General features: G+C 42.5%; 1 protein-coding gene across 1 annotated transcript; it reads left to right on the top strand.

Annotated features, from left to right (window-relative positions):
* Positions 1-296: 296 nt before the first annotated feature.
* Positions 297-14,730, top strand: lmo4b (LIM domain only 4b). Its single transcript, XM_069150919.1, has 5 exons — positions 297-756; positions 2,439-2,679; positions 7,157-7,253; positions 8,240-8,395; positions 10,645-14,730. Exons 2-5 carry the CDS (start codon positions 2,444-2,446, stop codon positions 10,651-10,653), a joined length of 498 nt encoding a protein of 165 aa, XP_069007020.1. The 5' UTR covers positions 297-756; positions 2,439-2,443; the 3' UTR covers positions 10,654-14,730.
* Positions 14,731-15,816: the final 1,086 nt, after the last annotated feature.

Below are 15,816 nucleotides of genomic sequence, written 5' to 3' on the forward strand. Positions count from 1 at the left end.
AGCTCATTAATTGGACAACATAGTTTTTTTTTATTTTTTTTATAGGTGTTTACTTGATGTGTTTAAGTCCCTCTAAGCTGTCCCCGTTCGTGTTTTTGAGTGCTGTCTCCATCGCACCTCCGTTTCCATCCTTCTGTGTCTGCGTGTCCAAGTCAATCTCCCCTCCTTCTGATTGGCTGGAATTGTTATTCCTCCTAAATGAACTGCGCAGGGATTGGCTGCGGTGGCACTTTCGTCACGCGGCTAAAGGGGTTTTTTACTGGAGGTTTCTTCCTGTCAGCGACACATGTAGAACAAGCAGCTAACGGGACTCAGACATCAGACCAGAGGACAGTCAATTACAGCCTCTCTGCCTGCCTCGTCATTTCTTTTTCTCCTTTCTTTTTGCCAAAGCACGCACTTCTCGGCTTTGAGGAAATTACTGCACGCACAGACCTGTAATCACGTCTTGCAATGGACTCCTTTTGTTGCAGCGAAAAAAAGAGCACTAAAGCGGCCACAGTAAAACGGGAACCCTCCAGTGGAAATACTATCTGATAACTCCATTTGCTCGGCGCTCCGCTCCTTGCCACTGAACAGCCGAGCTCGAGACCTCGCTGAGGGTCCGCTGTCGCGCGGAGCTCGGAGGCCGACCGCGCGCGGTCGTGCGTCCGCTTTTCGCCGGTACTTTTTGGGACTGTTGTAGCCTACCTGTTTACCTTTCCAGCCTTCGACCCGTCAACTTTACAGCCATTACACTTAAAAGAGACAAACGAGGTGGGTGTTTGTTTATTCAGCGGCGGTACACGGTAACTCGTGAGCATGTAGGCTACTTTATTATTTGCAATTATAGCTGGTTAAGACTGTAAACTAGCCTGGGCGAGTCTAGTTGCGTCCTTTTGGTGTGTTTCTTTTAAGAATGCTTGCGGTGATATATATATATATATCTATATCTATATCTATATATATATATATATATCTATATATATATATATATCTATATATATATATATAGCCGACATTATTTCCCTCCTCCTTTTCCTTACCAACCACTTAGCCCGGAATAACACCAATGCAAAGCTCCATTTCATTTATTTTCCATTAAAAAGCAGCAGACAGGACATTTTAGCACATGGCTGCCTGATATGTTCCCCCCCCCCCCCCCCTCTCTCTCTCTATGTCTCTGTCTCTGTCTCTCTCTCTCTTCTCTTTCCATGACTTGGTCTCTGCGCCCAAATTGCCTGCCCGTGTAATTACTTGAGTTAGCCCATTTAAGTTAAAAGCCACCCCTCTCCCCTTCCCCTCCTGTCCCTTCCATCCCTCAGCGGAAAAAAAAAAGAAAGAAACTCCTCTCTGAATGAAACTTGACGATGGCCCGTCTTGTTTATCCAGGGAGTCACTTTCAGGTCGGCTTTTTGATTCATCTCCTTTTAGATTTAATCAGCACTAAGGTACGCTGTGGTTTGTCCCTAAGAGCCATCGCTAATGGGCTTACTGAATGCTTTTCTCTGTTTACCCCCCCACACCCTCCCTCTTCCCAACTCTAATTAGCCTACCTGCCTTTCAACAAAGATTTGGCTTCATCCAGGCAAGTCTGCCTGACCAAATTGGAGAGGATTACATTTGAAAGAGCGCACATTAATTTTGCGACTGAAACAAATACCTGCATTTCATTAGATTAGAACACTTAACAGCATTACAAGTCTGTGGTATATCAGGGCGATGCTGGAGGGCAAATGTCTCTTTATAGTCACATTATATTCATTAACCAGGTCAAAGGCCAAGACAGCATCCAGTGTTGGTAAACACAGAACCAACATGCCAAACTGTTTCACATGTCAGTGTCAAGTCATTTCTGTTTCAGCCCATTCATACACGCTCCCTTTGTGTTTTACAATAACCGCCACCTCTATACAGCCGTTCAAACTGCAACAGAGTGAAGAATTGTTCTGGTGAAGTCTTGTGCTATTTAGAAATTCTTAGGACGGCTCAACAAAGGTCGGTGCTGCACAATTGTTCCTTTGGCCCCCAATGTTATCAGTTAACAGACATTCATCATGAGAGGTCCAATGAAGCAACAGTGCAGGGACGAGACAGAGATCAAGGGCAGATTAATTCACTAAATGACTCGGAGCTGTCTCACAGCAGACCAGGACTTTGAACTGTTCCCTCTGTGAGACCAGTTATTGTGCCTCGGTATTATTTCCAGTCTGCAGCTTCAGATGCAACGATATGTTCAAGAAGCTGGATTTTTTTTCAATTTGATAACTTGATTCATTATTGCACTTGTGTTGTGTGTGGTTAACGTGATCACATGAACTCAACGTAGCGCTGTGACCCATCACATGTCCGGTAACCTTTGTGTACAAAACAATACTTACCTGTTAAAAGTAGGAACAGCAACCTTCTGGGTGTGACGTGTGCAACCTAACGTCTTCTTCTCTTGTGTGTGTTTTCAGGGACAATGGTGAATCCCGGAGGCAGCAGCCAGCCACCACCGGTGGGCACAGGTTCTCTGTCCTGGAAGCGGTGTGCAGGCTGCGGGGGCAAAATTGCAGACCGTTTCCTCCTTTACACCATGGACAGCTACTGGCACAGCCGATGCCTCAAGTGCTCCTGCTGCCAGGCCCAGCTGGGCGAAATCGGCACGTCGTGCTACACAAAAAGTGGCATGATCCTCTGTAGAAATGACTATATCAGGTGAGAAAAAGACATTGTTATGATTTCATGTGTTATTTTGATTAGTCCCATTTTTCCGGAAATTATCATCGACTTTTATTATCACAGATTGTCTGAAGGAATCCCGGTTCTGATGTTACTGAACAAGTTAAATATATTTAACATCTTGCATGAGTTTTTAAGAAAATTGCATTTCTCATAAACCACAGAAGTCTTGTAAAAGTTCTGGATTATATTAAGCAGAGATATTGAATCAAGTTAAAAGCAGGGTTGAATTAACGTAGATGTTTGCTGGTCGTGCAATGATCGGCAAAGTTGGGGGTGTATTTCTGCGGAACATGTGTCTCTAATTGTCTTACCATGATCAGTGCTCTTTAGAGCATCCTGGTTGAAGTCTCCCCCACCCGCTTAACAAAGTGCCGTGTTGGTACATAACAAAACAGGAGTTTTTCTGCAGGTCACCTCGCTGCCTGTCTGTTTTCATGATCAGTGAAATGACTTGCGTTAGCTCTGCGTGGCGTGCGTGTACAGTGTTTGGGCACAGATTGTCTTTTTAAAAAATTTTTTTTTGTCTTTTCATATATAATGGAAAAGCGCCATTTAATTAGCAAAGAGAGCCTTTTTAAATATTCTAGTAGGTGTGCCAGACACCCAACCAGAGCTTGTTGATGACACTCATTCTGGTAATGTAGAGCAGTCTGATGTGACGAGACAAGGCACAGTTTACTGAAAGTTCAAACGCTTTCTTCACTCACTCTGGGGTGCAAGAATGGTATTGATTTTAAGTCTATCCATTAGCTGTTTGGACTATTACGCTCAAAGACTTCATGCAACACAGGTTTTAAAGTATAATTTTCCTGTTGTTCTGAGTTGAAATACAAGTGGATTTATGTTGCTGTGCATTCATATTGTAAAAGATGGAACTGCGCTACAGTCAACATGCAACAGTGCTATCAAATCTGCCCGGATAATTCCAAATCTGAAGTGCGCCTGTGCGCTCTCAAACCCACCTCATAAAAAGGATGGGGAAGTCAATGGGGTACTTCATTTATAATGGGACTATAACGTAATTAAAATTGGAAGGGGGGGAAATGTGGATACACCTTTCCACTTGTAATGAGAGCATGCTTGGTGGTGGAAGAGCTAAAACGCATATTATGGAACCATGAGATCTCTGTAGAGATAAAGATTGGAGCGGTGAAAAAACATCTGACAGTGAGTCTACACAATTAAATGCTTTAATTATAGTCCCCCTCCATTTCCTTTAGTCCTGATGGGTTTTATCTAATGAGATCTGGTCCCTGGCTTGTATCCGCTCCCAATGACGTGTCCGAAATGAATGAGAGCCACACTGCAAACAAAACATTTAATTAACCAAATTGGCTTTTGAGAGAGAGCAAGAGAGAAAGACAGATAGAGAAGAGGGATTATTGTGAAGGCCATTTGCCGACCCCCCCACCCCCCTCCCCCTTCATTTTAAAGGGGTAGACTCATATTTGTAACAGACTGTCAAACAGCCCATTTTCAGCTGTAACTCCAGTTTTATATTAATTCAGCTGATATGAAAACGCTCCTCTGATTGAACGCTGAGTGGAGTGTATGTCGAGGCTGAGATGACACCCATCTACCCTCCGTCACGTAGGAACAGATCATTACCCTCTCTGTTTCTCACGCTGCGCCGTCACCACAAGCTCTAACTTGCAGCCGCCAAAGTTGCGTTTACTGTGGGGATCATGTTGTTTTAGGCTGGAGGTGATATTATTTCTGTGGGCGTCTCGTAGAGGGAGAATTAATTTACTTGTGGCTGCTGGATTCAGGGAGAATGCTGTCCCCTTAATTGAATAAGCCTAGGTAATTAAATGGCACTTTTCCAATAGAACGTGTGAGGTAAATCTAATAGTTGGTTATTTAATATCACTTTGAAGTCTGCCCACTCAAGCACTATGACAGCACAAGAGAATATGAACTATTAGGGCAGGAAAAAAAAACGGGATCTCAGAAATTAATTAAATCGCATGCAATTTAGGGGAAACGTTTATCTTGATTTGTCATAACAGAATTAATTCAAGGCCTTCAATTCACTTGGGGCCAGATCTGTTACTCTGAATTAACCAAGTGTAATTTGGCTGATCCCCCACCGCCGCCGCCGCCACCACCACCACCACCACCCAGCCTCCACCCCTGCTCACACACACCTCCCCATCCCCCTCCCTCCCAAAACACACTCACATACACAACACAGATCCTCGCGAACCCTCCCTCGTCCTCGCAATCTCTCCACCTCGCCCCGTCCCCTCCACCCTTTTCTCTAATGCAGCTCTTGCCATTATGCAAAGCCCCGCTTCAGTATCAATATGGCCTAGTGCTTTTAAGGTGCTTTGGCTGCTGATGTAGAGAGGCATTTTTAATGGACTGTGTTGCAGAAATCATTGTTGTGGGGTAATTTTACCCTACTCAAAGGCCTCGGTGAATGAGGTCTGCATTTACCAGACAGCCGAGCAGCAAGCCAAGCTATATTTCACCCAGCAGTCAGTGCTGAAATGAAATCCAATAGTCAGAGACTATATAGACAACAGACAGCTCCAAATGTGATTTTTTGTTTTTGTTTTGTTTGTTATTTAATTTAATCAAAGGCGGATCTATGGGGGGAAGACAACAGATAAATCAAGATAAAGCCATCCTACAGACACAGAGTAGGTAACAGATTTTTTGAAGAGGCAAAAAGCAGAAACCAGATGTGTCATTGCAATTAAAAGAGTCCCTTGGCCTTAATTATACTGACCTGGGGTGTCGACTTCACCCCGGCGCTGTAGTTCACTAGCAGAGGAGGCCATTAGAGCCCAAGTTCAAACCAATACAGCAACTTAATTGAGCACCTAAAGGCTTTGGCTCCTTAAATCAAATACTATCAAGAGCTATCCCCTGGTAATATAATTAACCTGGTACGAGTTCCACACTGCACCGAAATATGAAAAGGCTGCGGGGGAAACGTCCTGTAGCCTTTGTTTCGACACCTCTGAAAAGCTTTCACCCAGACGAAACTCCTCGAGGAGCGGATTCAACGTGAACACGGGGAACATGTTTCCAATTTGACCGAAGTTTGAATTTTAGAACGAGCTGACTTCGATAGGCAAAAGTGTCTCGTGGGAAAAGTGTAGTTTTGCCTCACACACATCACATGAGCACCAGAGTCTTAAGGCATGGCATATATGTTCATTTTCACAATCATGTTTGTCCCAGCGAGAGCAGAGAATTGGCAGTGTTTTGATGACAGTCTCCAGTTAATTAGTTTCTGAAATTGAGTTTTGATGGCGCTCTTCCAAATGATGCTACAAAATTTGCTTCTTATTGAAAGCCATTTCGGTGTCCCTTTGCAAAGAGCTCTGGCTTGTTTGATTGTCAGTATATCTTACAAATGTTTGGGTTATGGTTGCGTTGGTAGAGGTATTTATTCTCATGCTCCGTCTTGCTGTGAATTTGTTAAATACTTTTCAAAAAATGGTTCTCAAGATTGTCTGAACGGAAAAAAACAAGACTTTCGTGTCGGTTTTTTTTTTTTTGGTGTTAATTTATTTTTTTTTTAAGCCAAACAACTTTATCTGATGCGCACACACCAATGTTAACCACTCCTCCCTATCCCTTTCTTTTTCCATCCCTCTCTCCCTCCCTCTCTCTCCCCTTCTCTCCGGAGCATGTCAGATGCCGTGGTCTTATTTGATTGCTTAGGAAAAGTGCAGTGATAGAGCAAACACCCGGTGAGATATGATGACAAATGGGTCCAGATCCCAGTAAATTACTTTCTGCTCAAATCGAAATTTCATTCAGTTTGCTGCTCACCGAGATGAAGTAATCTAAATTGTGGACTCAGAAGGAAGATAGAAGGGAAGCTGGAGCAAGCATTTCATTATCAAGAGGCAGAGGAAGAGAGGGAGAGAGAGAGGGAGAAGGTTAGGGACGAAAGAGATGAGCAGAAGCAAATCTAAAGTGTTGACACCATGATTGAAAAGGTTAACCCATGCACATTATATATCAACCCGAGTAGCTACGGGGTTTCTAATGGAAACACGGCACTGACAGAGCAGTCACAGGAGTCCTAATGGCAAAAGCACTACGTCTCCGCCTGGATGTACAATCAAATCCTCTTAGGTCCTGATTGCTTATGTTCCAGGGTATTATTAGGTTGCAAAAAATGTGCAGCAAAAGTAATATGCAGTTTCAGTGCTTGATGCTCGCGGAGAGCAGACTAGTGGAGGATTCATTTTTCCTGTTGATACTGTGATGATTTTCTATTTCATCTGCTGTATGTTTTCCTTTCCAGTTAGAAATGGAGCTGGGGAATAGCGAGCTTAGCACTAAACACGCTGTTCATTCAGTCTCAGACGCCGCAGACAAAAGTGTGGATATCGCAGCCGATCACACGTTGTTCTATCGATGTAGATGCAAACTGTTCCACAGTAACACTTTGCTCTTCCACCTCTTCTTCCTCCCTTTTTCTCAGATTATTTGGAAACAGTGGAGCTTGCAGCGCTTGTGGTCAGTCTATTCCAGCCAGTGAACTGGTGATGAGGGCACAAGGCAACGTGTACCATCTCAAGGTAAAACTCAAGCTTTGTCTTTGGCACTTTGAACTGGACGAAGTAAGAATGCATCATGCGCTTTAAGTTTAACGGAAGTCTTTGATTTGTTTTCAGTTTTGTGTTTAGCAGTATTCTGTTGTGTATTATACCGTATGTGGAAAGTCGCCCTTACAGGCATAAACAGCAATTGGATTAACCACACAGTAATTTCATCAAGATGTCTCTGATGGGGTCAGTAAATGCTTAAAACTGTCCAAGTAGCACATTGAAGCTAGCATCTACAGTATAATGAACAGGTCTAATGAGAAACTATTAATACAAAAAACGAAACAAAGTCCAAGTACTTAAAATGACAAACTTATCGTTAAAGCAATCGTTGTTTTAGCGACTAAAACGGGAAGGAAAAAAGACAAGGTCAAAATTTGAAATACGGCCGGATTGTGTTTGAAATTCTTGCGGGCTTTTAATTTGAAATGAGAAGGAAGTCACAACACTCACTCACTCAGTGACAGACATTGAAATTGTATAGATCGGGCAGAACCCGCTCTTGCGGTCCAGTCAAAAATGTAATTAGTGTCGACCTAAAACAATTAGTTGATTAATCCCTGAACAGAACATTTAATTGTAATATTTATAATCACAATCATAATAGCGTGTCATTTATTTCAATATGCTCCTACTGGTTAGAGTCATTCAGGTGTGATTGAGTAATAAAGTTACACCATTGGTCAGTTCATTGTTGCAAACTCTTGCATCGCGTTCAAATGAAAAGCTCTCATTTCAAATTAAAAGCCCTCTGGTGTTCCATACATGGTTCAGGCACAGACTGGGGTTTTCCCTCGTCTTGGGTCACTATAACGTGACAGCTTTGACCACAAGACACACAGTGGTGCAGAAATCCATTTGCTCAATAGCTTGTGTGTTTATTCCAAGGGAACAACCAGTTTGCTGATAGGACCGAGGGCTGCAGGCCTGGTTGTGATTGGTTCTTTCTCTGTCGACAGTGTTTCACATGTTCGACCTGCCGGAACCGGCTCGTCCCCGGGGACCGGTTCCACTACATCAACGGCAGCCTGTTCTGCGAACACGACAGACCCACAGCGCTCATCAACGGCCATTTGAGTTCACTGCAGACGAACCCACTACTGCCTGACCAGAAGGTAAGACCCTCATGATGGTGCGGGGGGGCTCCAGAGTTGTTTGTGGTCTCATCTGAAAGTATTAAGGGGGTGGGTGAGGAAGGATGATCACTTCAAAGTAAAGGACAAGTCAGTAAAAGCTTGTCGTCAGTCAGCTGGAGTCATTAACAGGAAAAAAAAAAAAACATCTGTAATTTTTTTTTCACGCCAACATTTTTCACTTTGTTTATATCGATGTCGGCGTCTCGAATTCACTGCAAGGCATGCAACAGATATTAAATCTTACGGAGCAGAGATGAATTTTATTTTTAGACAGCCAATGGATTTTTCCATCATTCTTGTTGGAGGACAAGCGCTCAGAAAATCTGTATTAACTGTCAGCACGAAACATGTGAAAATGCAGGGGTTTTTTGTGCTGCTGTCCTCACACTCGGTTTGTTACGAGCAGACGCATAGTTGACTCATTTTGAATTTATTTTGGCGTCCCGAGCCAGACTTCGACTCGTGCCGAAAAATGACACGTGTTGCCATCAATACCGAGTATTTAAAACAGAATTTGACTACTCTATCAACAAGACTGCGATCACCTGGGCTAAGTTATTACTGCAAGGCCAAAAATCTGTATCCAGGGTGCCCGGGGCTTGAACACAGACAGCAAGCCGCAGCAGCTAGTATATCATGAAAGCTGTCATCATGGCTTTCTCTGATTTGATCTTGATGCCTCCAGTGAAAGCAAAACAGAAGGCCTAATCATATACGAAGGATAACTTCATTCTTCAGGATAGCTTCATTCTGCTCGCAGGAGATCTAATCATTTTTGCCTCACAACAAGCAGCTTTATTGATACCTTGTCTGCACACACAGCACACTGAGAGATATGGGAGGTGTTCGGAGTGTGTCAGCGTCTGACTGAAAGAGGAATTATATTGTTGGGAGCGTGCATTTCACCTTGAGTGGTTCTGTGAGTGGAGGAGAGGTAGGACTCCATTAAGACCCCCCCACCACCACCACCACCACCACCACCCCCACCCACCACACACACACACACCTCCGCGTCACTGGCCTTTTAAGGGCTTGTCACTTTTACAAATCAGCTCTTGGAGCTCTTAAAGGTCCTCACATTCAAATTGAAAGCCGTTGCATTATCTAGCTTAATTTTAAATGTCTGTTTAAGTCCTTACTTCCACCCCCAGTGTCTCCTGTAGCATGGCTGGCATAGTAAATATGAGGCCTCATTGTTTATTTATGCACTAACATCAATTGTAGTGAAAACTGCTGAATTATTGATGCTAAAATGCAATCTGAATATTGGTCCTGGTGCTTTAATTATAGCAGAGAGAGAATTACCAAATAAACAGAGACACATCGCTCAGTGGGGAAAGTGTCTAGATGCTGTTGTTATCTCCACGAGTGAAATAAGGAGAATCATTCTGCCGCCGCAGCACTTTATCACACCGCATTTCTTTTGCTTAAACAGAATTGGGACGGCCTCAAACAACAGAGACTTACAGCAGGAGAACAGCCCTCCAAATCAATATACCTCCGATGTATCGGACTGAATAGAGAAGCGACGGCTGGTTCAGCAGACGAGAAAATGAAGCAGTCACGGGGTTATCTACTGACCATTGTTTTGATTATGTGCGCTTTTGCTGTGACATAATTGGTGTTGTTCGCGATCATGGCGCAGGACATTTGATGCTCATTTCTTCCCAGCTTCATCCTAATCTCTTTGTTCAGAGCAGACAAATTACGTCTCTCATAGAGAGCTGCTTTGACCCAGGGGAGTGAGACCCTCCCAGCGTCAGTCACTTTAATTAGCCCCCAAGTAGGAGTTTGCAATTACTAATAGACTGAAGCCCTCCTAGTGATTTGAAGGAAAAGTAAATCACCCCTCAGAATCACAAAGAAAAACAGGAGAAAGATGAAAAAGTTGAATGCTGGTGGAACCCAGACAGATAATTGTCTTTCCTCCCCTGCATTTTTCTGTTTCACAGGACTGAACACCTCCTGCAGTTATGTCGGAGCGTGCTTCTAATTATACCAAAGAGAATCGCTTCACGAATGCACTTTTAAGTTAATGCAAAGTAAATGGGACACCAGATGGTTTTCAAAGCCTGGCTGATCAATAAATTAAACACCGGAGCTGGTGGAAAGTTGATTTATCAGGGGGTGAAACATTTATGACATTTTGTGAACTGATGCTCTTAATGAGGCCCGATATGTGCTTTCTTTTAAAATGTTTTATTTTTTTTTTATCGCCCACTGTTCAGGTGTGTTAGGCGGGAGCCGTGCAGGAAGCAGGATGTGTGCCTTCATTTTAGCCCTTACTCATTGTCACCCGAGACAGCGTGGATCAGCAGCACCCCGGCCTTTTTAGCTGTGCTCCCAGGCCCTTTTGCCCTAGAGGAATCCTCCACCCATCTTACCAGTAACCTGACTTTATTTCTGCAAACCCATACCCAACGCTCAGCCTTCAAACCATGGCTTTTCCCCAAATATGGGTGGATACTTTGCACTTACCGCACCTGAATCGGGACGCTGAGGACTCCGTGACCTTGGGATTTCAAAAACAAAAACAAAAAACAAAAAAAAGGAGACAGATCAGAATCCAGGGGGACTCTTCAGGAAGAGAAAATTAAATAACACGCTGAGAGGATGTTGTGACTGAAGCGAAGGAAAGAGAAAAAAGACTAATGAGATTTAAGAGATGCAGGCTTTTCAACTCTGCACATTTGTTTAAAGACATTTTTGGGGGAAAAACTGGGACCTTTTCATTTTTCCTCTCCTTTTCTATCCTCATTTCCCAACAACATGGTGTTTCCACTTTCTATATTTTAAGTGTTGTCAAAGGGCAATGTGTTTTTTTGTTTTTTTCTTTTCTTTTTGGTGGTATATATATATACATATATATATATACATATATATATATATGTATAAAGATTGGGTTTAAAAAAAAAAATCTGTGGCATTTTGTGGAAAACAAATCATGAACACTCTCTTGGTGTATTTGTAAAACTACCATGTATGTACAGTTTGCATGTAAATGTCGTTGTCCAGGTGTGGCTACAGTACATCTGAACCCTCTGCTCTCCGCTCCTCCCTTTCAAACCCATGGCAAACTGAAGACATTTGCTCATAGTCAGTTATGTAGAGATCATCACCAACACATAAATGCTGAATGAAAGAGAAATTTATTTGTGATATTTTCCAAGACATTTGCTCCAGTATGTTGTATTTAATTAATAAAACTATTGAAGATTTGAAAGCCTCCTTAAATTCATTGAATAGAATCTGCACTTAAAGTTATAATTAGTTCAACTTGGGCTCATAGATATTTTAAAACGTGCCTAGATAGTATTGTGTATTTACCAAGTGCCCAAAAGCCTGCTATCAGTGCATGACTTGCCCCACCCCTGAAAATCCTCTATTGAAGACCCTGCAGCGCCGCCATTCAATTTCCTGCCTCGCAATCATCAAGGCGCATGATGAGCGTCTAACTGAAAATGGATAAACATGTATCCTCTCTTTCTGTTCAGATGACCGTTTGCTATTCATCACTCTAATACCTGACAGAAAGAGAGGAAAATGTCCCTTTGAAGATTCAATTACTGCGGAGAGGGAGAGAGGTGTCTCTCTTTGGCAGGCACAAATTGAATGGGCTATTTGCAGAACAAATTGGTGTTTGAAGTCCTTGCAAGACCTAATAGGTCTGAAGGAGGGTCCCGGTAATGGCTGATGCGCTTATCTGTGGAGTCTGCGGCCCCTCGTGAGCCCGCCGCCGTCGTCGAAACAATGCGGCTGCAGTGCAGGACGAGACGTAGATGCCAGAATCAGCTCAAATAGGAGAGGAAATGGGCCTGACGAGTAAACAGGCTCTTGTGTTTTAAATTGGAATTTCAATGCTATGAAAATCAGCGGCGACGTTCTCAGCCTCCTGAAGAGAAGCCCGGAGCACGGTCACACTTTAATGTGCCAGCAGGAATCCTGGAGGCAAATATCAACCAATTCACCTGCATTGTTTGCGTGGACTCAACCAGCGACAGCAGCAGAAGCGGTGGAAACCCTCAAACGAGCGACGGCTGGATTCCATTTAGCTGCTTCGGTTTCAGAGTCCTGGTGCTGCACGAGCCAAGTTTCTATTTCAATCTGGTGCAGAATTCCGACGTAGTTCAAAAACATGACTTTGTAATTTACACGACTTGTATTAACATTCCTCACCGGTATCATTTTCTCCGCTCGCATGTGTATGCGGGTTGGAGGCGTGTTGCGTAAGCATATCGCGTATTCTCTTATGTGTAAATCTAACTGGAGCAATGTGTGACTGATTATCACCATCGCATTTAATACCTCAGCCTTTTTTTTTGTTTTGTTTGTGAGATTTCAATTTTGTTTTGTTTCCAGCATTTCCACTCAGGTTTTGTAAAGAGAGATGTGCACAGATAGAGATGGAGGGAAATGTACTTACCGTGTTGGCTTTAGTAGAACAGAGACATTGTTAATGTGAGTTGTGACACCTGTCCTACTATGACCGGCCAAAATGTCTGCTAATGTCTCACAGGCGAGGCAACTCATTTGTGCTGCACATTTGTGTCACAGCTGTAGTTGAAAGTGCTTTAAAAAAAAAAAAGAGAAATAAAAAGGACATTAGGTTGGTCCTCTCAAGTATAGCAATGATCCGGCTGTCATAATTACAAGATCCAAATTACTGACTCGCTATATCGTGATTAATAGATGTGTCTGGAATTCTTTTTTCATCTTCTGGCACTGAATGCATACACATACTTTCTTATGAACTTTAGACTGGTTGTAATATATATTCATGTTTCTCTGTTTTGGTGTCAAACTGTGGTGTCTGAGTGGAGACTTACAATATGCTGACCTGCATCACATACATGCATTAATGAACTTTTTGAGATCACGACAGGACTAGACTCCCTGTACTGCCACTCTAACTAATTTAATATGAAAAAAAAAAAAATCTAATTTTGCTCTCAGTCACACCTCCCATCAGACCGTTTCAATTACAACTTCATCGCCATTTTAAGACGGGAGGTTGGAGGATACACAAAAATCAAAGTACCTGTGACATCAAACCCAAATGTACAAAAGCAATATGGTCAGATTTACAAAAACAATCTCACAGGATAATTCCACTTTTTCACGTGACATTCAAATGGAGCTTTGGCTGGAGCTTCTATGAACCACTTAAAACTGGAATTTTTAGGGGAATATCTATGTAAACATCATTAAAATGTAGCCAGCATTAATACTTGGATGACTGTGAAATGTTTCAAAACCCTCATCCTCATTTAGCTTAACTGTTGCATTTGATTTAAGTAAGAATTATGAAACATGTTGTCATCTGGGGTTGATCTTTCTGAGGTGATAACCAGAGAACCGTTTCACTTCCACCTGCATAATAAATGACTGAAGTCACAGGCATCTTTTTGTTTTTGGTAAAGAATGATCCTTTAAGTTGATTTTGGGTTTGGTTTTGCTTTAAAGTGACCTCAGTAATCCACATCAGAACAAGACTATTTCGTGCAACACTGACGTTGGCCTTTTCCATTATGAAATCCGCTTGGTTCCATTAAGCTGTTTACTCACACACACACACAGAAACAGTCACACGCACACACACACACACACACACACACACACACACATGCATACACACTTAAATATACATAAGCTGTACATGTGTGCACACGCAGCTTTCATGAGTCATTTTTCAAAATCAACATATTGAATCAAATTGCTCAGTTTGAGGCTGAAAAAAACCAACCTGATTTACACATAATCCATATGTGAGAGTTTGCTTTGATGTGGCGAACCAGAGTGAGGGCTAATGGATCTCACCCACAACAATGCGGCACACTTAAATGGCACATCTGCCTGAGGGAAATCACTTTGTCTCAACTCCAGCTCCTTCCTGCTCTCACTGGGGAGTCTGCTGATGCACCACAACTGGATTACTTATGATTAGCCACTTTGTATTTATTTGGAATTAGTTTTTGTCTTCTGCTGCAAGTTTTTGATGATCATTTTATCTCGGTGTGATTGGGAGATTTCTCTGACACAGTGGATGTAAGTGTTCTGCATGACGGGCTGTGCAAACTGAGGACGTCTGCCAAGCTAGGTCTCTCTTTTTGTTTACCGTATCAGGAACATTATACTTAAAACCTTCCAGATGCTCCGAGATAATAACTTCAGCACATTTAATAGATTTGTTTATGGGACAGTGTAAACGGTTTATGATTTGTCTCAGTGTTTCCACATTCATGAAATGAACCGAACGCCTCCTTTGGAAACAAAGTGTTATCATAGTCTGTTTGAAATAAAAGCACGATGTGGGATATACCAGACTCGCATGATGTGTGTCGATCATGTGATTTCAGCTTTGACTGACCGCTCTCACATTAATACACGACACAGAAATACCACCTCCATCATGTTTCGTAGTTTCTCTTTCCCCGTTTCCCAGTCGTGCCCTTTTCTTCTGCGACGGTTTAACCAGCTGTTCATATCAACATAGCAACTCCTATTATTTGCGTATTAGTAGTGGATGGGAAAGGGCAGTCGTTTCCCGTTAGTTTTACTTATTGTATTAAAATTAAGTAAACAAATTCTGCTATCTGTCTGCCGTCTGTTGGCGGAATACAAAAGAAATATAGAGTTACTTGCAAAAATGTTGTGTAAATGATTTATAATATTTCAATATTTTAGACATTCTGTGACACTTGTGGCACATTAACTATCAGTTAGTTAAAACATCCTGTAACCAGCTGGTTAGCTAGCTCGCATAAAACATACTTACTGGGAATGGCAGTGGATGACTGAGAAGTACAGAGTTGATATGAATATGAATAGTATGATTTAAATATATGTAATCAAATCAAATACTGTGTTCCAGATGGCGTACTTGTGCACTAACAGTCCCTATTGTGAGTGCATAAGCGCGTTCACACTGTCAAGTACAGAAACATGCAGTGAACTACAAGTTCTACAAGGATGACGCACTAAAAACGCCTTCAAAAAGAAGTGCGACGCGCTGGACACGTTCAACCCTAAACGGTCGCCATCTTGGAATAATGTTCAAATGAAGGCTCTGAGGAAGCTGCAGCTGTTCCTGAACACCACATGAAAGTGGTTTTTGTTTTTCACTGCTGCTGCTGGACGGAAGAACAAGTGTGTTCATTGAGTGTGTTAAACAGAGGGCGTGAAAATATACCAATTTCTGATTAAAATAATTAAAGCTGCAGATATTTTGGCGGGTGACGTATTCACATGCTGAGGTCACTTCCGGTCAGTGCAGAACGGCAGTGTGCTGGTTGAAACAACACTACTCTGTCAAAACTCCTGCTCTGCACCTGTGAGAGTCCTGACATGGAAGAGGACTATTTGTTCGGGTGCTGTGGGAAGTACGTCATTTGGAACACAGC

Source organism: Embiotoca jacksoni, unplaced genomic scaffold, assembly GCF_022577435.1.
Source record: "Embiotoca jacksoni isolate LCO1_2020_lvr unplaced genomic scaffold, fEmbJac1.0.p SCAF_16, whole genome shotgun sequence".
In the NCBI taxonomy this organism is placed as follows: domain Eukaryota; kingdom Metazoa; phylum Chordata; class Actinopteri; family Embiotocidae; genus Embiotoca; species Embiotoca jacksoni.